At 42.7% G+C, this 25,840-nt stretch overlaps 1 protein-coding gene across 2 annotated transcripts in view; it reads right to left on the reverse strand.

The window, feature by feature from the left end:
- Astn2 (astrotactin 2) overlaps positions 1-25,840 on the reverse strand; it is a 968,023-nt gene that overhangs the window by 268,437 nt on the left and 673,746 nt on the right. For both annotated transcript variants that reach the window (XM_059254463.1, XM_059254462.1), the window contains exons 14-16: positions 7,493-7,617; positions 3,446-3,550; positions 130-309 (exon numbers count right to left, since the gene is read on the reverse strand). In XM_059254463.1, coding sequence (XP_059110446.1) covers positions 130-309; positions 3,446-3,550; positions 7,493-7,617 — 410 coding nt within the window. The remainder of the gene's footprint in view (positions 1-129; positions 310-3,445; positions 3,551-7,492; positions 7,618-25,840) is intronic.

The raw sequence follows: 25,840 nt of genomic DNA on the forward strand, positions 1-25,840 counted from the left end.
CAAGGCCTACGCAATTTTCAGATAGGAGAAACAGGGTTTAGATCTGTCGAGGCTCCGTTGTTTCCTCAGTTGCTTTCCCTCTGTGCCACACCTGGCCACCACCTCCAACAACCCCGCCCCCAGGCTTACCTTTTTGATACTGGAGCCATAGCTGCTGCTGGACCTTCTTACTGGGGAAGTGGATGATGCAGGTGAGCTCGGAACCGTACAGGGCCTCTGCGATGTAGTGGGAGCCGTAGTGCTGGATGAAGGACAGCAGCTCATCCCGACTGCTCTCTTTGGTCAGGATCTTTAGGACATTGGTGAAGCCTGGAGGGAGAGGAGCATGTGTGAGTGGTTAGACTTCAGAAGTTGGTGGCCGAAAAATTATATCCTAGTAAGGGCTCCTCCTAGCCAGAATTCATGGCCTTCATCCTCATCACCGTGGCAGCAGGCTGGCAGCTCTAGCGTTACATGTGTACAGCAAAGGCTTACTCTCAGTGCTGGGTACTGTGACATAGTAGAACTCTGCAGACGAGGAAGACTTGCCAACCTACATGATGATGACTTTAAGGTCACCATCAGAAAGTTGGAGCTGATGCTTACTTACTGAACAGCTGATGCGTATAGGTAGACCACTAGATGTTTTTACTCTCTTAGTTCAAACACTGCAATGTTGCCACCACACCCCCATTAACCTAATGAGAAGCCAAAGCTGAAAGACTGTAAATAACACATCTTGGCTCTCTATCTAAAAGAGCTGGACTCAAACACTCCTTTGTTTTTAAGGTCAAGTAAGATGGCTGGAGTCCCGGCATTACATTTGTCCCAGCTCAGTGCAGATTGCATACCTGCTCTAGCTTCTTGCTACATCGCCTTCTTTTCCACCTTTGCCCTCATGTTCTGAGACAGTGGAGTTTTCTTGCTGCCTGCTGTACTGTCCCGGTACTCTGCTAAGACTGCCATACCTAGCACAAGGCCTACAGAGCCGTGTCTCAGGAGCTGCTATTTCCACTTCACTCTTCTTCCTGTTCTTCCAGGGCCTTCCCACAATGGGAGACTAGTTCCCTCACCATTCAGCCTCGGACACAATTCTCTCCACAGTCACCAACTCAGCTTTAGTATGGGAAACTCCTAGGGGAGTTTCGAACTGAGTAATGCCACCCCAAAACACACTGCTCTGATTTTCAAACTTAGGGTATTCAGAGAACAGCAAATGTAGGGAAGTGCTCTCTGAGTTCCCCATCTACCTTAAAGGCTGAATCCTCCAGAATACATGCAGTTGTTGTGAACTCTCTCCCCATACATCATCAACTGGGGGAGTCTGAAGCATGCTGTAGGTAGACTTGAGTCAACACTAAAAATGAAGTCCAGACAAATGTCCCAGGCTGTTGTCACTGTTCATTCTCCTGAATATAATTTATTCTCCTCTGAAATTTCCTATGTCCCAAATCCTTAAAGGCCCTCTTGTAATCCTGCCTGCCACTGGATAAAGTTCCTTGACCATATCTGGGCCTAGAGGAATGCCTGAGTTATCTCTTGTTTCCTTATTTGCAGTTACTGGAACCTGGGATTTCTCTCATCCTTCCTTTATGTATTCAGCACTGTCTCCATACATGAACTTACTGCCTCCCAAGACACACCTATGCTTCCAGATCTCATGAAGTCACCCCTTTCTTAGAAGCCTTTCTCACCTATTCCTGTGCAGAGCACCCACTCTCTCTCCCCACACTCCAAAGAATTGCCACCTTTACAGATAGAAGCTCTCTTTATCTGTCTCTAAATCCACAAATGCATCTTTCCGATACCCACCAGGGCCAGGCACACCACCAGCTCCTGAAACACAGCAAACAACCAGCCATTGTTATTATAAGAACAGGCAATGGCACATCAAAGGGCAAGCCCCTCTCCAACACTGAAAATGAGCTCCAATTTGCCAACATTTGATTTGCAAGGAGCTTCCAGGAACATCATTACTGATTAATTAAAGCAGGTACACCTTTGTAGTTCTAACAGGAACATCACAGTTATATTCACAAGCGCAGGGTGAGGGGGTGGTGGGGAAACAGAAATAGGACTCAAAGAGAGGGTGCTTGATTAGAGCACTCTCTCTCCATCAACCTGTTAACTCATGCAACTGGGCAATTAATGCAGCAGGGTTAATAATGAGATGGTTTCTGTTAAGTAAAACGTCAATGCCTTGGAGATGCCCTGTGGCTCTTCAGCCAGGCAGACAAAAATGCAATACAAATCCATGTTCTGTTTTCTCTTCTGGTGCTTGCTAGCCATGTGACCTTGGGTTGCTTACTTGACCTCTTCGACCTTCAGTTCCTTTGTATGATGACAGATAAGCTAAATTACTACTTTCCTTGTAGGACTGCTGCAAGGCACAAGACCTGAAACATTATAACATGCTTGACAGATGTCAGCAACAATCACTGTTTGTACGGCCCAGAGGGTAAAGTCCTCCCAGACCCAGGTTGAAAGAGCTCCATTTTGCTTATGAACAAAGAAGTACTGAAATAAAAATGAATGAAAGTGAGAACTCAAGAGATAATTAGGGGACACACAGACAAAAAGCCGGTGATGGTGTTGTCAGAACCAGAGTACAAAACCTCAGACTAGGTCTCTTCTTCCCAGGAAGCTTTATTCAATACCTTATTCTCCAGTTTTCATTTATTTATCTTATTCTTCTATCAAACACGGACACCAACAATGTGCTGATTCTCTGTTAGTTTCTGGAGATATTGGAATAAACAGATTCCATGACTTAGCCCCAGTTCTCCAGTCAGAGGGGTAGATAGACATGATTCAGACACGAATCAAGTACTTGTTAGTACTTTGCTGGAAGTATTCCATTATCTGGAATTCCTTGCATTGTTTATTGAAGAATGGACAGTGGAGGAGGCACCAAAGAGTTTAGTGTGCATACCCCAGGCAAGGAGAGCTAGGCAGATGGTTACAGCAAATGCAAAGTTAGGAACAAACATGTTCCATCTCAAAAACTACCAAAAACCCTCCCTGCTGGAGCTCAGGGCTCGCATGGATAAAGAATGGGTGACACATGTGTGTATGGTGGTGAAGAGTGGGGCCACATGCTATTGCTGTGTAGAGATGGACAACGAAAGAAGTAAGAGAACTGAGGAGAGAAGATTCAATCACAAGCCAGAAACACTTCCAGAACATTGCCTAGGTTACTATTTCCTCTCTTCCTGTTATCATACCTCTTCACCCTACTCAGCAATTTTTCTTCTAGGAAGCTCCTTCTGTGTCCCACTGTCCCATTGTTGTGCTGTCCTTACTGCAGGGTGTTCATGCCACTGCCTGCTGTGCTGTCCTACCTAGATGCTCTTCCATTCTTTCAGCATCATCAGCACCAGCCAGGGCTTGGGACATCCTAAGCTCTTGAGACCATGTGCAAAGTGACCACATGTCCTTTGGTTGCTAGCTGGACAGTGGTCCTCACCTGCTGAGAGAGTGATGGTGCTCAGCTTCACATGGTAGAGGTTGCTCCGGACACGCCACTGCTGCACCATGGGGTAACCCATGGCCTCGTCATACCTGATGTCTCCTAGAGGAGGAAATAAGATAGCATGTGAGCTTGGCGTTCATAATACTCACCACAATGCACACTCTGCAGTTCTGGGTTCTGTTCACCTCTTCAAAGTGAGAAGAAGCTTGGTCTGGGTCCTGACTGCTGCACTGTTAGAACCAACCACTGTTCTCCACCGCTGTGCTCTTTAGACACAACTGTATGTTTTTTTTTTGGGCTTTCAATGTCCCTCTGCCTCACATGTAAAAAGTCAAATTTATACCCCACCTACCTAAGTCCATCTGTAACGTGTCATGGACATTAGACATCTCATTGTCTCAGATTTCCCATCTGACATTGCAGGTATAATGTGAGACTTGAATATGGTAACAGAAGTGAAAGCCCTTTCAGAGACTAGAAAGTCTCTGCCTGTAGGACCAGGGTCAGGGGTATATTTTTCTCAGCCCATTTATTTCATAGTCTTTGCAGTTGGTTTTGTACTAAATAGCAGAGGCCACTTGAAAAATCCCTGTGTATGTATTAGCCATCCCTTTATGTTTGCTGACCCTGGTATAAACCATTGGATGTTAACATGGATGTTTATAATCACTATGTGGTAAACCTGTATACCTACATATATTTTCTTAATTCAAATAAATGAGAAATACTGGCTAAACAAACTGAACTTTTTAATTTTGAGCATATTACAATAATTAAAATACACAATAAGTCTCCTTGAAGGTGCTGCTGCTCATGGAACTTCTTTTATATAGAGGGATCATTAAGAATGCATGTTCCACGGAATGCATTTCAGAAATCACAGGTACTGTCAAGATAAAATACAAACAAAGAAGAAACACAACAAAAATGTTGGCAAGCAGTTAACACTGGATACCAGATACATGTAAAAAAAAATCCTGCCCCCTGATTTGTATCTATCTCCATTTTCTAAAATTTCCACCCAAAGCCTTGCATTCTCTCCTCTTTATAATCATGAACAAATGCATTAAAAAGAAATGCTAGCCACGTTAGCAGTTATTATTGTTGTTATGTAGCTGTGCTTTCTTGCACCTCTGCAAATAGCAGGCACATTTCCTATCCCTTTCTCTCGTCCCCTGGTGAGGAGGCACTTAAAGAGATATTTGATACGGATATTAAAATGAGAATCTCATTGGAACAAATGATTTCTTCCTGGACATTTCTGTAGTATTAAAGTTGTCCATTACTGTCAACTGTTTTTTTTTTTTCTCCCTCTTTAGCCTTTTCAGGAATAATATAATTTTAGAGGCTTTCATTTTCAAGTAAAATATTCATGATCCCCTAAGATATGTCCATTGGAGTGAGAATGTTTAGTTATAAATATGTCGTCTCTGTTTATCTGCTCTGTCTTGCCTATGCTCTCTATGTGATGCTGGGAAGGAAAGAGAGAGGGGATGGAAAAGGGAAAGAGACCAGGCTCCTGACCCAGGGCTGAGAAATTAGTCTATTCAAGGAGTTCTAGACACCAAAATTCAGGTAGACTCTGTCCCCTGTCCCATCTACTACTGCCTAGCCATGTTCACAGACATTGTTTGTGGGGAAGGAGTAATCAACAACTGAGCCCCACCTCTGACAGAAGAAAGCTGAACATCCTGGTGTGGGCTGTTAAAGGATCCTTTCCTTCCATGGTGTGGTATTCAAAGGGAGGAGGTACATTCTGCTTATCAAGCAATTTATAAAACCATCTTTCCTGCCCCTCATTCTATCCCTGGACCTCCCTCCTAAGTGGCTGCTATTCTATCCTTCATTTACTGTGGTCCCTGCCTTAGCTGGGATTCACACCTGGAATATAGGCTTCTGTATTATGTCAGGTTCTTGACGTAAAGGCCATGCTGTATTATTTGCAGTTCTCCTACAGAGTCCAGAATGGATCCTGGAATTCAATTGGATATTTACAATTTCCCAACTGGAATGGTTTTCTCTTCATTCTTAATCTTGAAACTACCCCTGATTCTCACCCCACTCACCATACTCTTTGTACAATTCCTCCTAGGGAAAGGAGATAGAAAGAAGCTCTGGGAGAAAAGATTAATTTGTTTCGGTAATTCTACTTTTAAAGATTTATTTTTATTTTATACATGTGGATATTTTGTCTGCATGTATGTCCATGCACCATGTGTGTGCAGTGGCTGTGAATGCTGGAAGAGGATGTTGGATCCCCTGAAACTAGAGCTACAGATAGTTGTGAACTACCATGTAGGGTGCTGGAGAGCAAACCCAGGTCATCTGCAAGAGCAGCCAGTGCTTTTAACTTCTACGCCACTACTCCAGCCTCTGGTAATTTAAACAAAAAAAAAAAAAATCTCTTGAATTTTAGCAGTTCCCTTATTAGGAACCTTTCAAATGTCCCTGAGTTAAGACATATAGTTAAAACAACCTGCAAAATTACTAGAGAACCATAGTAAACCAAACTTCTTATACACATGACCTTCATTCCTTACCATGTTTTTAAAAAAGTGACTGTTACGTCCATCTGCAAAGATGGAAGCTGTCCAAGGAAACACACTCAATGATGTGTTGGGTCTTTAAAGAACTCTCCTACCAGACACTGTAAAGAAATGTGAGCTCTTGTGGATGCTGAGCTGCCCTTACTGGGGTTTTCCAAAGAGGCATGCCTCTCTTAAACCTGATGTCCAGTCAGCAGAGAGAATTCAACTAGAATACTCCATGTCACTTAGAATTTCTATGATCGTAGGAAGGGGAAATTAAGGAAGGCATAGGAGTCTTTAAAACACTTTGCAGAGATATGCCATCTACGGGTCCATGTGATCTGCATCTTCTTTGAAGTGGGACAAGTCTGGGAGGTGGTGTAAGATAATGGATAAGGCATCCACTTTGGAGTCCAGATTAATTAGGTTTAATACTTGATGATAATTTACACACTAGCCGTGTGACTTTGGAGGAGTATACGGCACCTTAATCTGAAATCAGAATAGCAACACTCATGCAGGATCACGTGGGATGAAAAATAGAAGTAGCTTTGCTTCGCAAGGTCACCTTTAACCCATGTGGGGTCTCCTCTGTCTATGCAGATTTTTTGCTTCTGGCCACTCAGAGCTTGCAAGTGATGGGGTGTCTGTCACATTGCAGGTTAATTCCTGTGGGACAATCGTTTTCTAAGTGAGAGGATTCAATTGTGCTTGAGGGTGGCCAATCTGGGTAGTGGATATCACTCCACTATTATATCACCAAAAATAGAGTCTAGGTCCACTTGTCTTAGAAAAATCAACCCCACTCTCCAAAAAGGGTAGCAAAAAAGTTGGCAGAAGATAAAGAAGAGAAGAAACATACCTTGGAACTAGACAGAAAATTCTGGCACTTCAGGAGAGCCTGAAGGTTTGGGATGGTGAGAATAACAGGGTGGGACTGAAAGGATAAAAAAATGCAACACTATTCACCAGGGTCTAGTCCTAGTGAATGTCTTGGATGCCATTGGGCTTATTGGAACCTAGATGCCTTACTCTCAAATTTGGATAAATAAAACTCACCCAGCAAATGGCTCAGTGACCACATGCAAATAATAAACCACGTGACTCAAATGTATCCATGTGGAGAAAGTCTTGACTCAAGAGTCCACTGATTTAACTCTAGAATAATTTTTAAATGAACAAAGAAAACAAAATTCTGGAAGTATTGAAATATCAGAAAAAATGTCACTTGAATGGAAAGTGGTTTGATACTTGGACACAGGCAAAACCTCACTGGGAAAGGCTGGAAAATTGTTTCTTGTTCTCGGGGAGGTGCCTCTCATGAAGTAGGCCCTAGCCAAGAAGGTGGGGTCTCCTTAAGCCCCTCCTTTTACATGGTTCCTAGCAGAAGCCCAAGACAAGGCAGAGGCCTGGGAGTCTAGCTGGACTGGAGCATCTTGATATGTTCTTGTAGTTCACACAACAGATACAGCTATGGCCAGTGAGTGTGCAGAGGCTGAAGGGTGTGTCTTACCAGTGAGCAGCTGAAGGTCTGGGAGGGGCTCGGAGAGGACCCCCCGACATTGCTCTTCCACAGGCAGCGGGATCACCAACAGCCCGTCCGCCAGCTGGGGAAAGTCCTTGATGAAGTTGTTCTCCCTGTGGGGCAGAGCAAAGAGATTACAGGGCAGAGGAAAGGACCTGGGCAATGGCGGGGCAAGGAGGCCTGAAGCTTATTGTTGGAACAGGCTGGATGGCTTTGCCGTGAAGCCTCCTGAATCCCAGCTCTGGCAGGCTGAGCAGTAAATCCCGGAGCATCGATAGCCATAGCTACTTACTGTTTCTCTTGCAACCAAGTTTCAATTTCTACAAATGAGGCTTTGATCTCAGGGCTGCTGTAAACACTTAATGGGATCAAGCTGCCCATTGTTTAAGACATCCTCTGAGGCTCCACAAACTATATATTTGGCTGTGAACTATCCCTTTGCCTAAGCAATGACGTGGGTAAACCTGGGTGCTAGGGACTGAGAGGAGCGCCACGTGTTTGAGGCAGCAGCAAGGCTAAGCTGAAGGAAGGAAGGGAGGCTTGGAAACTGCATGTGTGTTAAGGTAGAAGGAACACTAAAGGTACTTTGGTTCAGACGGATGGGGAAAACAGAGGCCTGGAGAAATGGAAGGCCTTGCCTAACCACAACCGGTAGACTGGACACAAACTCAGGTCTCTTTACTCCCAGACTAGTACTCTAACTTCAGGGAGGCCTGCCTGCAACGGATCACAAGACAAAGCCCTATGTGACCCTAGAATGCGGAGTCCTGGATAGATGTGGTTTAAGAGGACAGCGGTGGCAGAGACTGCAGAAAAAGGACCCAGACCTCATTATTCTAGACAATAGACTGACCTAAAAATGGAACAGCCAGCCACGGGAGATGGGAAGCTTGTTGATACGAGGAGTGTGCGAGCAGGAAATGGGGAAGTCCGTCAGTGAGCAGGGTACCAGGGGCATTTTCCTATCTATTCTGACTTGTGTGGTCACTTTATGGTCAGAGTTAGCAACAGTAGTTACAATCTGGACAGGCAGGAGGGGAGGGAAGGAAATAACAAAAGCAAGAGGATGCTTATCCCTTCATTTTGTCCCCTGCCATGGGCAACCTTGAAATGAAAATCAGAGACAAAAACAAAAATACGTGATGGCAAACCAAGACTCTTGAAGCTTGGGCTCCAGGCAGTTCAGAAGCAGCTGAGAAACCGTAATTTGGGTTACCTTCTTGTCTTCATTGCAGATGCCCATACCAGTTCCTAGACACTTTCAAAGTCTGCCACCAATCCATTTGTCTAGTGAAAATGTCCTCTAGGGCTGGGTCCAGAGAAGGTGATGTTATCACCACCCTCAACATCTCCAGTATCACCATCATCTTCCCCATCACTCTCACTGCCATCTCTGTTATTCACTGCATCCTTAGTTTGCTAGACTTTGCAAAGTGCTTTACTTATACCTGAATACGTAATTTTCACTGTGGCTCTTGAGCTAGTATTATGTGGAAATCACAGATAAGTAACAACGAGATTCTAAGTTTATGAGAACAGAATTTAAAGCCAGGTCTAGCAAAGTTTGGGCCTTTGTTCAGGGGATACATGTGCACTATGGTGAGTTTCCAAGCTACTCTTGCTGTGTAGCATAGTGTTTTGTTTGTGTTGAATGTCAATCTGTGGAGCCATGTAGTCTACAAATCTGGGGGCCCAAAAAGAGAGAAGACGGTATTCCAGGCAACGGAAACACTACACACACCGTAAGAACAGTGAGGTGGTTGCTGGACTACAGATCTTTCCCCAAGTGTGCAGTAAAATGGAAGGCTCTCCCAGGCTCTAGTCAGCAACTACCAGATGCTGGTTACAGAACCCTGGACTGAGTACTATGGACAGAAAGACTGGCTTTGTCCTTGGTTTCCCAGGTCTTCCCAACCGGGTGTGAGAGAGAAACATTGGCCATGCAGTGCAGCCAGTGATCTCATTGTCAGGCATTCCAGTTGGATTGGAAGAACCCCTTCATCATGTGACCAAAAAGCATTTGGAGCATCCATAGCTACTTTTTGATGAGTTATTGATGGCTTTGAACACTGGGCGCCAGGTCTCCCCATTTGATGTTCTACCTGAGTAATCGGGACAAAGCTCATAAATCTCAATTATCTCATCTATAAAATGAGGATGATAGAAGTTTCCCAGCCTGCTATAGTGGAAGAGTGGAAATGACCTTATTTAGCACCTACTGTGTGTCAGGTACCTTGGTAAGCACTTTACGCAACTGCATGAAGTAGGTGATGTTAAAATCCCCAGTGTAGAGATAAATACTTTAATTTAAAAGAAACTTTACAAGTCAAGGCCACGTAATTGATAGTGTGAGGTCTTGGGTAGTCTGGTCCCAGAGTCCATAATTCTCATCTCAGTAAATGTAAGAGTTGAAAGTCTTGCCCCAAGATGCACAGACTGAAGTCTTCTCATAAAGGCCTCAGTCCCCACGAGTTCCCAGAACCCAAGCAGGCCACAAGCCGAGAGAAGGAGCTGTGGCATCCTACAACCTGACTGCACAGAGGCTCCGTTCTCACTGGGACCTCAGCAGTCCTCACCATGAGGTGGGCGCGATCACATTATTCCACTTAAGTAACGTGGAGAAGGTGGCTCTACCAGATGTGAAGTGCTCCCAGTGATTTACAGTCTGAGCACATTTGGTAATGAGGCCTCGGAGGGAAATTGCCTTTCCTACCTTAGGAGGAGAGGTTCTCTCTATATTCATCAACTTTTGTATATACATCTTAAACTGCAGGAGAGGGAAGTTACACCCACTAGTACCCCTCACTCTGCTCCTCCAACTCCTGTGCTTTCTGGCCTAGCCAGTCTTAGAATTTTAGCGACATCTGACATCAATGGACAACTGAAAGACATACATGGGTAACCCCAAGTGGCAGGAAACATGACTTAAGGTGTCTCTTCTTGCATAAATAGTTCCCTTTGAGCTTCCAGAAAAGGATTTCCAGAGTAACCTGACGAAGCTCATGAGGAAGGAGAAGATGGGAGGGAGGAGGATTCAGTTGTCATAGAGAGCTGAGAGGGGCGCACACAGGCAAGGATGAAGCATTGAATGACAGGACAGCACTGTGTCTTTCCCAAGTAATAAAGCCATTCCTGGCAGTCTGGGCAATGCCCACAGTCCTGCACGGCCTCCGCCAGCAGAGGGCGCCCAGGGCCTTCACATCAATCTGCTCTTGAAAGAGGCAAAACACAAACTTGGGGAGAGGGAGGTGCAGGCGGGACAGCCCTGGGAAAGTTCTGCTAGGCAGAAGAAACCCCAGGTGAAAGAGGAGAGAACTTGAAAGTCGCAGGCCGAGGAAAAGACGTGGAGGTGGCAAGTGCTGGCTCAGCTTAGGACAACAGAAACCAACTCTGCTCCTTAGGTCTACTGATCTTCTCTGCCCTCCCCCCCCTCCCGTGTGTGTGTGTGTGTGTGTGTGTGTGTGTGTGTGTGTGTGTGTGTGCGTGCGCGTGCGCGTGGTGTTAGCTTTATAAAAATGCTGACAGGCACCACTAGGCTCATTTTATAGATGATGAAACAGGCACTCAGAAAAGTTAAGAAACTTGTCTGACTGAGGTCCATAGCTACAGCTCAGCTAACCCCTCTGGCTTATAGCTTGGTGCCTGTGCTCAGCAAGTTTGTGTTCAACTGAGTACTCACATTCAGCGAATGGAGCCAGGATCATGGACTAAATCACATACTTTCGGAGAGGGGAGCAGGAAGCACTCATGAATGAGCACATCCACTGGAGAACATGCTTTCATGCATAGGGGTTTGGGTTGGGCAGTGTGTGTCTATGTGTGTATGTCATGTAAGTGAATATTGTTATTGCAAAATTAGCAACAGAGTCACTGTTTAGACAAATGTCTTCAAAATGCATCCACGTGAAACTTAAATCTGAACTGATACTATATGGAGATAACTCAACAAATTTTTAAAGTGCATCTTGGGAACTCTGACATTGAGTGGGTAGCATTCACTCTGCAAATCTGCATGAGTTCAGAGCATGGTTTGAGCCAGGGCGACAGCAGAGGTGAGCACAGGATGTTCCTTCACTGGTGAAGACCAAGAAAGAATAAGGATGCTGCTGTATTACAGTCTAGAGAATCCCACACAATCCAGCCCCTGCTGACTCCTGCTTCTCAGGACTGCTGTTCCCAGGCTGCACTCACTGTCCTCTCCTGGGACAGGCTCCCAATCTACAGTCCCCAGCTGGAATGTGTCCTCTCTTTGGGAGGGTGTTCTTTTTCTCTGCACCTGGGCCACTCCTGTTCACCACTCAGACCACACAACAGGTCACTGCACTGAGGAAAGTGCCTCAGATGAAATCTGTCACCCACCCTTCAGATCTTGCTCTTTTCTTCCGAGAAAGGTTTTACAGCTTATAACCATAGATCCACTCATGGAAGACCTGTGTTTCTCACTGTACTGCAGATACCTTGTGGCCCCAAACAATGCACCGAGGCACCCTGAGGGCCAAACTGTGAGACTGAGTACAGCTGAGTAAAGTATGGATGCTCAGTGAGTATTTCCGGGTAGCATAACGAAAACAAACAAAAGATGGCAGCATGTGCGCAGCCGCTAGCCTTTGCCAGCTCTTCCCCTGCTTTGCTGTAACTCCAGAATGGATCCTCACCAGACAGCATTAAAGTTGAGTCTAGTTTTTCTTATATTTTTGGTTGTGAGCCTAGCCTTTAACGGCTGAGCTATCCCTCCAGCCCGAGTCTAGTTTTTCTATAAGATTATTCCAAACATTTCATTAGGCTGATTGACTTACTAGAACTTCGTAATTTGCAGAGAGTTTGGATGTTAAAAGGCAGAACTCAATTGTGTTGGGCTCTCTTTATTTACCTCAAGAACAATTCATTGGCCACTTCTGTCTTACCTAGTGTTTTGGTGACTACCAGTTCAAAGCTGCTGGAACACTTTAACTTAAATGGCGATTAGTTTCCACCAATCCAAAAGCTAAGCCCTTCATCAGATAGCATCTGAGTCCCACAGCAGAGATTTCCTGTATGTTATTGTAGCCTGCCTGCATATTTCCACTAATGCACTTGAATAAATGCCTCTATTTATGATGTTCTTCTGTTTCAGAACTATAAAAACCTCATAAAATTATCTCTATGTTGGAATATGTTATTCAGGGTACCCTAAATTCATGTTCTCAGGCCATGATCACTCCTATTTGACTTAGGAATAATTTATCTCTTATTACCTTAGAAGTAAGAAGTTGCTGTGGGATGTCTTTCTGTATGCTGTGAATATGTGTGGCTCCCATTGGATAATAAATAAAGCTGTTTTGGCCTATGGCAAGAAAGCTTACAGATTAATATAGATTAATAGGAATGGGTTAATTTAAGATGAAAGAGCTAGCTAGCAAGAAGCTGAAACCATAGATCATACAGTTTGTACTTAATATAAGCCTCTGAGTAATTATTTTATAAGTGGCTATGGGACCGAGGGTGGGAGAGATTCGTCCGGACCGCTGGGCAAGGCAGGACCGGAGAAATTTCCGTCTACAGGAATTATTCTGAATCAACAGTGCAGATGCTGTGGCTTCCAAGGGGATTAAACAGAAGGGGCTGAGGACTGCTGAACTGAGGGAGCCAGATGGGAAAACACGACTTCTCTAAACAGGGTGCCTTAGGCCTCGAGCATGCACTCATACAGAGGGTTGTTGAGGAGACACCTAAGGAGGAGTCAGCTTTTCATGACAGTAGTCTAATGTCTCCAAGTTAAAATAAATCCTTCCCATCCCTTCCTCTCATGTATCTATCTTGTTCGTGACTAGATTCCTGAAGTACTTGGTATTTGACTGTGGAATGTGCAGAGCCATAGAAGTCATATAGCCACGGATCAAATTCTGTCTAGGAGGGTTCACGTGAGTTCCATAAGTCTTAGCAAAATGTGGGTAAGGGAGAAGGTGTTATCTTCAATGCGTGCTAATTCTGTCTGTCTGTCTGTCTGTTTTTCTCAAATCCAACATTAGAATCTGAATCTCATCAAGGGATTTCAGACACAGTTTGGCCACGGCCTAGTTTATGTTATACACAACAGAGCAGCTGATGACCCCTGTATAGAGGTGAGGAAGGCCTCCTTATCCTCCATTGTCACCTGAACATCACATCTAGGTGACACAAATTCTCCAAAGCTGCTGCAGTTGTCTCACTTCCACTTGATCAGCCATGCTAACAAGGACAAGCACTGGTAACTGGCCTCCTACATAAATTCTCCCTACCCTTCCACATGCCTTGCTTCCCATCCTGCCTACTTCCTCCTTTGTAGTATGTGTGAGTATTTTGGATACAGTAATACACAGGGACCAGCATGCCAGAACCATCACCTCTCAGTTCTGTGGAAATTAGCATTTAAATAGAGGTATTTGAGGAAGTGAATCACCCTTAGAGTCAGACAGGGCTGTCTGCAGCGTTTTTACTTGGAGAAGGCTAGGAGAAAGCTGGTCTGAGATTTTTCAGTTTCAGGGACGGGACTCGCTGCTTTTCTGGCTATTCCTAGGCTGCTCAGAGCCTTCCGGAAGGGTCCCATCAAACTTCCTAATGCTGATGAGAACATCTACCCACCTCTGAAAGTGTGCCCTGTCCCTCATCTTTCTGCCAAGAAAGAGGGAGTGCTTTGGCTGAGATGCGGGGCCCTCAGTTAATGTTAAGCAACCACATGTGTTCCTTTCTTGGCTCAGCCATAGCCTGGCTGTGGGATTTGAAGAAACCACCCCTTCTTTGGAACTGAGAGGATTCAGGGTGGGGCTGAAGCAAACTGTAACATTTCCATCAAGGGTCTATAAATCTGGTGATTAAATGGTTATTAACACTGGGTTAGTCACTTTTATCCTGAAGCTCCACCACATCCAGGGAAGAGTTAGAAATGGTTCTCTCATGCTCCAGTAGTTGAGGGGTCAGGATGATAGGTCTCACTATGAAGTATTGTCTATACAGCTCAAGTTAGCATTGAACTTGGAATCTAGCTGCTCATGCAGTGGAATTACAGGTGTATGCCATCACATTTAACTTCCGTATGATGTCACTCTTTAATACTGGATATTAGCTCAAGCTTTAGGTCAAGCTTTAGGTCAAGCCCTCAATCTAAATTCTTTCATTCAACCTTTCATTAGTTCACCCATTGAGCTCTATTTCAATATGTGAGGCACTGGGGATACAAAAAAGCCATTCTGTACCCTTTACTTGCAGCCATGAGGAAACATGTGAAAAGTGCTTCCTATATATGTATGTGTGTGTTTATAAGTTAATGTTTTTTAAATGTTAAAACAAAGCCTTTTTCCTTCACTGGAGACCATATTTCTCTGGCATAACACAAACTAAGTCAATGTCATCCATCCTTTTGGTAAAGGAACAGATACCACCCAGAAAAGGAGGGAGTCTTTGCTCAACTTTGCATCTTAAAGCAGGCTTTGCAGTGTTTCAAGCCATTCAGCTCCAAGAGTAAGCACTCCTTTTTATATCAAAAACCAGGCCTGGGCAGCTCACATCATTGTGTTTTATTTTAACGTATAGACTGGGCAGGTAATGACCTCAGGGGAGTTTCACCAGACAGGAAAAGGAAATACCCCCCCCTTTTTCTGCCACTAGTGCTTCAAGAAACTGCTGGAGAGGAAGACCAAGAGGTCTGAGTTCAATTGGGTATGTCCCAGAGACCCTCATTTGGCCTTTTAGAAATGAAGCGTTCCACACATGCACCCGAAGAACAAAGATAATACTCAAAATATCTAAAATGCAAACAGAAAGTTGGTGAACATTTTTGGCAAACAATGCTCATAAGGTTTCCTTCTCCAGAGTCAGGGCATATTGTATGGGGTTTATAAGCCCCTTCATTCAGTAAGACAACAAGTACTTTCATGAGAGCCCAAACTAGATGACACCTTTTCCTGAATTCTGACCCAGAGGGGAAATCAGATAAAGCTGTCAAGATTTCTGGCTCCCATGGAGGCAAGGATGCTGGAGGAGGCTGAGAGTAGACCAAAGAGGCTGGCAGCACGTAGAGACCTCTATTGAGTCTTCCTGAGAGCTTCTCAGATACAACTCCCAAGTGGCTTTTCCTCCAGGACACTGTCATAAGGCCCTTCTTTGGAAGTAGTGTCCTTGCGTTTTTATAACACGTGGTTCTGGTTCCTATGTCAAAGCCCTTACACTTCACCAGCTGCAAGTGTTCTCTACGTGTCTGTCTCCTGGCTCAGACCACGGATTTGGTTGGTTCCTCTTGAATCCCTTTTCCATCAGGCTGACTTCAGGGTCTGATACAGAGCCAGCATTTCATAACCATATGCTCTGATTGAGGCCACCATCCTATCTCATAGGACTACAGGAACAGCTTGTTAATGATGCTATCTGCATCCAGCCATGTCCCTTCCAATTTGTTAACTATCAAGCAGCCAGAGTGATTTTTCTACCATGATTATCCTACTGGAGCCAGTGATATAGTTCAGCCGGTAAAGGTGCTGACCACTAAGTCTGATGACCTGAGTTTGACCCCTGGGAAACATGTAGTTGAAAGGAAAAAGAAAAAACAACTCACAACTAGTCCTCCAATTTCTCCCTCATGCACACACTCACATGCACACACACACACACACACACACACACACACACACACAAATGTAAAAGTATTAAAAATGATTCTAACTCACAAATATCTTTGGATGCATGTATTTATGTACTCATGTTCCGGCCCCACCGTGACAAATCACCTTAAACTGACCATCTTACAACAGAACAAACTTACTGTCTTAGAGATCTGTAGGTATAACTGTGGCATGCATTTATCTAAAAACAAGATATCAACAAGACAATTACCTTGCCATCTCCAGCTCCTCAGAGCTACCCACATTCCCTGGCTTTCTTCTCCATCTTCAAATGTAGCCCTCCTCACTTCCAAACTCTGATTTTATTCTTGGCTTTCTTCTATTTTAAGGACTTTTCTGATTTCACTGGGCCCCATGGGATCGTGTGAATAATCTCTCTAAATCTGCTCATCTGCTTACTGCCCATTTTGCCATGTAAGATAACCATAGTTTCCGAGGATAAGGAAATGAACATCCTGGAAAGAATTCAAAGATTTCTTCCCACCCCATCATCCACGAAGACATGGTTGCCATGTCTCCTCTCTGAATTCTCTGTCTATTCACAGTCCTAATTTGAGAACAGTGCTAGCATTTTTACACTATACTATTGTTCCTGGTCATTTCCTGTGTCCCTCACTGGACCATGAGTGACTGAGGGCAAGAGCCATGTATGTCTGCTTATGAAATGCTAAGCATCGAAAACTAAAGTAGTCGCCGATGCATGCATGGGGGCTTGGTAAGTACTTACTCAATGAATGAATAAATTATTCAGCTGTGGTATATCAGTCTCCCTCCAATGGACTGAGTTATTGCCTTATTAATCTTTGTCTCTATCTATTTCACCCCCTCTACTTCCCTCCCTCCTTTTCTCCTTCCCCTTTTCTTTGTTTCTTTCTCCTTGATAGCTAGGAAATATCTAACACAATAGCAAGTCTCATTTTAAAATTCTTTACATTGATATATTTATTGATGTGATGCATTTGCAAGTCATCAGAGAATCACTTGTAGAAGTCAGATCTCTCTTTCCCTCATGTAGATCTTGGCATAGAATTCAGGTCCGCGGGCTTGGCTTCAGGTGTCTTAACTAGCCGAGCCAGCTTGCTGGCTCCCAAAGCTCATTTTAAAACACTAGTATATATTGATTATTTACAATATGCTAGTCCATTATTCTAAGGGTTGTGCACACATTGTTTTATTTTTCATGTACAATAACTGAGTGGTATGTTGTGGAGAGAGAGAAGAATGAGAGCATGCAGAGACATAATGAGGTTAAAAACCATAAGCTTAAAAAAACTAGCATTTGAACAGTGTAACTCTGTGTTCTTAAGAACTATGCAAAAATATGCTGGTGAATATTTAATTTTGCTCATAAATGAAAAGTAAAGGTTGGCTGGTTGAAAATACCAGTGCTGGTTGAATATCCCATATGGATGCTGACATCAATAACGGGAATGCCCTTTATTGAATGCATACCATGTGTTAGGTGATCTGCAAGCTCTGTTCCCGACATGCTAGACTCTCTTGTGCAATAAGTGCTATTATCTCCAAGGTGGTGGTGAGGAGACCGGGTCTCTGAGAGGTGAAGTTACCCTCCTAGTGTCGCCTAGGATGGAATCAAGGCCATTCATTCTACTCCACTACCTACTCATCACATCTACTTTTCTTCCTGTCTCCAGTTCTGCTTTCTCTCATATACAATTGTACACACCCATGCAGAGTTAAGCCAGGTTAAATATTGCCTGTGCCTCTGCTTTCTAAATGCAAAAGAACCTGTGGCATCAAACTCACTTATGCATTCCAAGCATGGCCACTCCTAACTCTTGCCCTGGTAATTGCGATCCCTAAAATTGAAAGAAATTGCAGGCTAGAGAAACATTATCTTCTCCTCAGCCACTTCGACCTCCATCTCTTTGCCTGTGTGTGTCAGCACGGGGGTTCCAAATGTGTCCTGTCCTAACACTGGGAACACACTCTCATTGTAGCCCCTGGATCATCTTCTCAGACTCTTTTTTCTAGTTCTCAGGAAGGAATCAAAGACCCTTATACCTTGACATGCAACTCTAGAGTTGAAGGTGAGGAGAGTTCAACATTGCTAGCCCCAGTCTCTGCACTTTTCTGACAAAGTGCTCCCATTATCTGTATTTATTAGAATGCTGTAAATAAGAATCACAGCAGAAAATTAGCCTTGTCCTGATGATAGGCCTGATGCAGCTAAACAGATTTAGCACTAAAGTTGCCTCCTTCCACATATGTGCAGGCTCTGAAGGAAGGATTCCCTGGTCTAAGGAGGCTGCCAACCCTTCTGATGGAAAGGTGCCTCTAGTAGAGCTTACTGGCTCCTGGCCAGTATTGCATTATCTCCCCAAATCCACCATGATTCTAGCTACTAATTTGTATCATAGTCAATGAAACTAATGCCTATGTACCTATCAAAACTATATCAAGTCCAGTTAGGATCTTCATGTTCTGCTGCTCATGGAGTTTTCTTTTCCCAGCAACCTTCTACCCCACCATTTCACTATTTTCTCCTCAAGGGCAAGGCCTGGACTCCATTCATATTGCTACATGGACTATAGCATAAAAACTCATACATTATCAATGAAGCCTTTGATGCCAATTAAAACCCAGGGCCAAGGCATCAGACTTCTGCTCCTTTTCCATGTCATCAGTGTTTCTCATTGTCCTCAGTCCTGCTCTGGTCAGTCATCCTACTTATACCAGCTCTGGGAGGCTTTGCCACACAGGGACTCTATAGTCTTAAGCAACAAAATTCCCACCTCTGGGGTATTTTAGGCATTAAAGACATTTCTGACTAACACAAGTGTCCTCAAACAGTTCTAACACAGAAGGCAAAGAGAAGGTTCCCACAAATTTGCGGTAGGGAGCCGTGTTCTCATGGGCACTTTTCTTACACTATTTTTTTTAATAGCTCAGAGTGAACTTGAATCTCTTGTTAGCCAAGGATGATCTCGAACTTATGGTTTTCCTGCTCCACATCTGGATTACAAGCATATATGATCATCATGACTTTTATGCTGTGCTGAGGATCTAACCCAGGCAAGCCCCCATCAACTGTGCTACATACCCAGTACTCTCTCACATTTTTTATTTCATTTTTGAGATTATAATATAATTAAATCATTTCTCTCTTTTCTTTCCTCCCATATACTTCTCTTTGCTCTTTCTCAAATTCATGGCCTGGCTGTTCGTTAATTGCTGTTATAAGCATGTTTGCATATATTTATGTTCTTAAATATAGTCTACTCCATCTGCATAATATTACTTGTATATATGCTCTCAGAACTGACCTTTGGCATTGGATAAGTAATTGGTGTGCTCTTCCTTGAAGAAGACCATTTCTCTCATTCTCAGCATTTCTTAGTTGTTTGTAGTTCTTTGTGTGGGGTTGAGGTCTTGTGAGCTTTACCTATCCCCTCTGGCATGTCTATTGGTCTAGTGTCATCCCTGTTCAGCTCATGTTTAGGCAGACCTAATATAGATTTTTATAGATTTATAGATCATTTTTATAGAAGTATAGATATATCTATAAAACACTCCTGCACCCAAGGCTCAGGGAAAATTGTGGAAGCAAAGGCAGAAGGAATGAAAGAACCATAAGATCAGGGAGTTTGCTGTGAGATCGTGTCTCTTAGTAATGTCAGAAACTACCCCTATAAAGTATCTCTCACTTTTAAAAACACTATTTGTAGTCAGATACTGTCTTTGCATCCTGCTTCTGCCTCACATCTCCGATGTGGCTTTGGCTAGACAGAACATTGAACTTTTAACCTGGGTTTCTGTTTCCTCATCAGCAAAAAAAAAAGAGGATACTAATCATTCCAGTCTCACATACTTGCTGTAACGATGAAAAAAGCCCATAAAACAGGCAGCATAGCATAAGGGCTGAGAAGAGTAGGCTCTCAATAAATGGTGGTTATTGCTGCTCAGAATGTACTACTCCAGATTTTAATTTAGCATACTCCAAAGGCTTGTGATTAGGAATAAGAAGAACAAAATTTTAGAGCTAGAGTGGATCTCTACCCCCTTCTCTTCCACTCCAGCCCACACAGCATAGACCCATAACATAATAGAATGATAATAAGAATGCAGGACATGCAGCTATGGATTAGAGGTTCTTTCCTCTTTTTCTAATACATATGATTCTTCCCAAACCGTATACCTTGCCTATAACCTCTGGAAGAGCCTTGAATGCCAAGACAACACTCATAGTGCCACAACACCTCTCCCCCTCAGCATCTGGCACTGAAATCACTGCCTGTGTTGCCATTTCCCTGACTTTACAAGGAGAAAGCACCCTTCTCCTGCTTATCCAACTCCTGGAAAAACATTCAATTCATAGAAAATATTCAAAAAAGTTTGTAGTTTGTACTATCGAACTTCTTGCAGACTAAACTGCAAATTAAATGTAAGAGATGTTTCAAAACTCTTGACTTAAAGCAACAGATAAACAGGAGGAAAGTCAAGGCCATAATTTTAACCATGTTGTATCCATCCATTCATTCATAATGCTACTCTTAGAAATAACTGGAAAAATACATGATTTTTCTTTTATATAACATTTAAAATCAAACAAGAGGTGGAACTTTGGAATCTGAACAAATGATGTAAAGGCAGGTGGTTCTGGTGTGAATCTGTGGCTGGGGTCAAAGCTCTGAAAGTTTCATTTCCCTTTTTGTCTTTCCCATTCTCCCTGGGGCACTTTGGGGCTCTTTCCATACTGTCACCTCTAATGAGTTAGCAAAATGAGAAACCCACTGTAGTAGAAGGAAATCTAATAGCAGTCACTTTCTTGTTCACACACACTCTCTTCTCTTTCTCCCTCTCTTATTAGTCATTAGCAAGAGAGGAAGAAAACACCCAAAGGCAGAGGAAAAGCAGCATGATTTGCTTGTGTTTTTTGCAGCACTGTGCTAATGAGGATCCCACCATGTCTCATCGCCCTTGTTGTAGAACAGACATCAGTTGCAGCCAAATCCGGAACCCAGCTCACATGCACCTTAGCCAGTCTGTTTTATAACTAAGGTGAAGTGTGCATGTCATTATAGGACAGCTGGAGATTGTTTTTAAGTGCTCCTTAAAACCAAGGGATGTCAAGACATTCACAGAGAGCCCAAGAAAACAAACATCCAATTAATGAACACAAATTTTTTCCTTTTAAATTTGGCATCACAATGTAATTGAATCCAGTTTTGGAGTCCCTCTTTCTAGCTTCCCACCCTGTTAACTACTGGGGATCCTGTTGTATACAATCACATACACACTGGCCATCAGTTTGTAATAACTCTACATGTGGGATGGGATCTTAAGCTGTACTTCTTCCTATGTGTAGGGTCCTGTTGAAGTTCTTAATTGCAGGATCCTCAGCTATTTCATTTCCGAAGCTGGATCATAAAAGCACAAGTTTTTAATTTATTATTATTATTTTATATGTATTGATGTTTTGCCTATATAGATGTCTATACACCACATGCATGCCTGGTGTTCACAGAGGCCAGACAAGGGCATCAAATCCCCTGGAATTGGAGCTACAGATGGTTGTAAGTTGCCTTATGGGCACTAGGAATCAAACCCAGGTCCTCTGGAAGAGTGGCCAGTGCTCCAAAATGCTGAGCTATCTCTCTAGTTCCAAAAAGCACCTGTTTTTATAACCTCAGTTACAAAGAGCCAAAGTGATAATGAAGCTAGGCATGGTAGTCCACTCTTGCAGTCCTTGTGCTTGAGAGGCTGAGACAGAAGGCATTCTGTGAGTTAGAGGCCAGCCTGAGATACACAGTGAAATCTAGGGCCTGAACCCATAGTGAGAATCAATCCTAGGAAAGTAAAAATAAATAAAAATGTCACACACACACACACACACACACACACACACACACACACACACACACGTAGTGGGTAGCTGTTCCAGCTTTGACCTGGAAGTACTACCTCCAATGAAGCTTCTGGCAACTGTCATGCCTATGAGGCAGGACCGAGGCAGGAGCCCTTAACATCTGAGATCCGGATGTGCCGGCTCTCTTGATTCCTGGATCCTGGACACTGGAGGTAGATGGAGAAGAGTTTTCGAGAGAACACTGCTGGACTGCACTTCACCTCTCTCGGACCCTGTAACCTATCCCTTTACTTATAAGTTACCCCACAAAATAAACCTCCCTTTTAACTATATGGAGTTGCCTTAATACTTCCACCAATACACACACACACACACACACACACACACACACACTCCTACACCACATACTCACAGAGTGCCTCCCATGGACAATAGATATAAATGGTTGACATCTATGTTTGGTTAGTTGTTGGTTACTGTTACTATGATTTATTACTATAATTACTCCTTTAATGATAAGAGGATACCTCAGCTTCTTACAACTTCAAACAAGTTATCACACTTTACTAAACTTCATTTCTTCACTTGTAAAAGAGACAAAATAATATCAGTGTTGGAAGCAGCGAGATGATACATTCGGAATAACACCCTATAAATTATGTGATTCATAAAAATTAACTTTTATTCTTATTAATAGGAATGTGTCTTAGGTTTTAAAAACAATAGGCAATGAAAATATAAGGGCTGGGGAGGTAATATGCTTGCTATGCAAGTATGAGGACCTGAATTCAGATCTCTACCACCATGTAAATGCCAGGTACACAGGGTGGTCTGCTTGTAATTCCAGCACTCTAAAGGCAAAGACTAGGATCCCTGGAACAAGCTTTAGTCATGTTAGTGAGCTTTGAGTTCAGTTGAGAGACCTTGCCTCCATGGATTAGGTAGAAAACAATCAAGAAAGATTCTACACATCAACTTTAGATCTCCACATGCAGGTGCACAGTTCTGTGTGCACTCCTGTACCCAAACACATTTGAACATGAATGAATACATGCTTATACAGCATAACCACCAACACCTGCCAACTAGAATAAAATAAGAATGAGAATAAAATATCAAAAAACTGAAATGAAAGTCTCCTGTGCTTAGTGATTACAGCAAGGTTACAACATAAAGGTCACATACAAAAGCCAGTTGCTGTCCTGTATGTCAACAATGAACAACCGGGATTTGAAATTAAAAATACAACACCATTTTAGTAAAACCAAAAAAAACCCCCACAAAATCTTAGTTGTAAATCTAACAAAGTTCAAACAAGATATATATAAGCAAAACTATAAAGTGTTGATAAAATTAGTGATTTAAAAAAAACAAAACAAAAAGGGATTATAGACTGATAGTCAATATTATTGAAATGTCAGTTCTTTTCAAATTGACCTATAGAGGCTCAGTGTGATCCAAGTCAAAACCTCAAGCTATTTTCTAGAAGTAACAAATTCATTCTAAGAAAGATGTGAAAGACCCAGACTATCTAGCACAGTTCCAGGAAGAACATGAAGTCAGAGGGTGGAACTACTCAGTTTGAAGACTTTCTAAAACTAGAGTAGTCCAGACCGTGCGTTGTGGGTAAAATACTAGACATGGACTTGTGGAACAGAAGCTCCAAACAGACCCACACAGGTTTGCTCCCCTGAAAGCTTGACAACATTGCAAAGGCAGTTCAAAAGAAGGCACAAAGGACAGTCGTCTCGAGAAATACCGCAGGAACAGCTACACATTCGTGTGCAAAACCGAAAGAAACCAAAAACTAAGAAGAAAACAACAGAAAAGGAAGAATCTACACAAAAACCTTACACTTTCCACAAAATTTCATTAAATATATCATAGGCCTAGATGAAAAAAAATCAAACCTATTCATCTCCTATAAAATATTATAGAAAAAAATCTTGGTAATATTGGGTTTGATGGGTGTGTATTTTGCACAAGATTCATGTAAGAGAAGACTGACAAATTAAACTTAACTGAAATTTAAAAAAACAAAATACAAACAAACAAAAAAAACTCCAGTTCTGTGGAAAGCACCATTGACAAAAGTCATGCCAGAGACTGGGAGCATTTGCCAGCATATATCTAGTAAAGGATTCTTAACCAAAATGACAATGAAAACACAAAAATAAAAAAAAATAGCAACTGAATCACACATGATTCTGGAATTACAAATTAAACAACAATGAAACACCTCTACATAGCTATTATAACTATGAAATTCAAAACATGAGACTGGGGATGTAAGTTAGTGATTGCAGATATGAAGCTTTATGTTTAATCTCCAGCACTTCGGATAAAGACACAAGTACCAAATATCGGCAAAGAAGTGAAGAAATAGAGTTTATTGCTGATCAGAATATAAAAATGATGGAGCCACTTTGTGAAGGCTGACTGTAGTTTCTTCCTAAGCTAAGCACTCTCACCACACAGTTCAGTAATCATGTGCCTGTGTATTTCTCAGATACATGGGAAACACGTCTACATAAAACCCTGCACACAGTGTGCATAGGACCGTATCCACTCTCACCAGATTTTGGAAGCAATCAACATGTTCTTAGATGACTGAATAAGCAAATCACACACACCCATTGGGTAGTGTTCATCAAGAAGAGGAACTGTGTTCTCTAGGCATGAAAAGACACACAGGAACCGAAAGCCCTCTTGCTAAGTGAAAAGGTCATGTCTGGAAAGGCTTCAGACCATGCAACTCCAACTACCAACATTCTGAAAAAGTGAAGCTATAAAGCCTGTGCAAGGATCTCATTGCCAACAGCTCAGAGAAAGTGAGGGAAGAATAAGTGGGGCACAGAGAGGGGAGTATTTGGGGCATGGAAAGCATGCTGTGTGACACTATAATGACAGATACCTGACATAATGCTTCTTTCAAAATTCATTGAAATGTAGAGCATAGCATTAAACTGTGAACTCTCATTAATAACAATATATAGATATTGACTCATTGATTTTAACAAATATGCCATGTTCATGCAATAATGACAGAAGAAAATGGGGAGGGATATGCTGACTCTATCTTCTCAATTTCACTATAAACATTAAACAGATTTAAAAACCAAAGGCTAGTAATTAAAATAATAATTATAGGCATGGTTTAGTTGGTTGTTTTATCAACTCATATTGTTTCCGAGTAGGAGTTGACAAACTACATAGCCCTCTAGTCAATCTGGCTTCTATCTATTTTTATCAGCTGTGTCATGGATCATAGCCATACTCATGCATTTTTATAAGATTGTATTATTAGTTTGCTGCTTTGGTATTTCCTGGCAGACATGAGCAGCTGTGATGGAGCCCACATGGCCTACGAAGCTGAATATGTTTACTATGTGGAGTCTCATGGAAACTGTTGGCTGACTCCTGTTGTAGAATTGTTTAGTTCAATTACCAAGAAATGCCAGAATCTTTGCAATCGCATTATCCTAGGAGGAGCAGTGTCCCGGCCTCACTACCCCAGCTGGTAATGATCTCTCACATTAATCATGATATGAGGAAATGCCTTCTCTTACATCCTCTGCTTCTTTCTGGTTTAGAAATAAGATGTCAGTGTGTCACTTGGGTGTTCATTCATCACTTACAGCTCTCTTTCGAAACTGCTTTCCTTGACCCAGTGTCTCCCTGCTTCTGACCTTACCCTTCCTCAACCTGCTCCTGAGTTAGAATTTCAATGCTAGATCCAAGTCTCCCCGCTGCTGCTCTTGCTCCTACACTCCATTTTAATCAAAAGTGCCATGCAACACTAAATCACAGTCATCCAGTATATTGGGGTCTTAATTCCTAGAAGCTGTCAATATTATGGACTGAGTTGTGCTG

Source organism: Peromyscus eremicus, chromosome 2, assembly GCF_949786415.1.
Source record: "Peromyscus eremicus chromosome 2, PerEre_H2_v1, whole genome shotgun sequence".
Lineage (NCBI taxonomy): Eukaryota > Metazoa > Chordata > Mammalia > Rodentia > Cricetidae > Peromyscus > Peromyscus eremicus.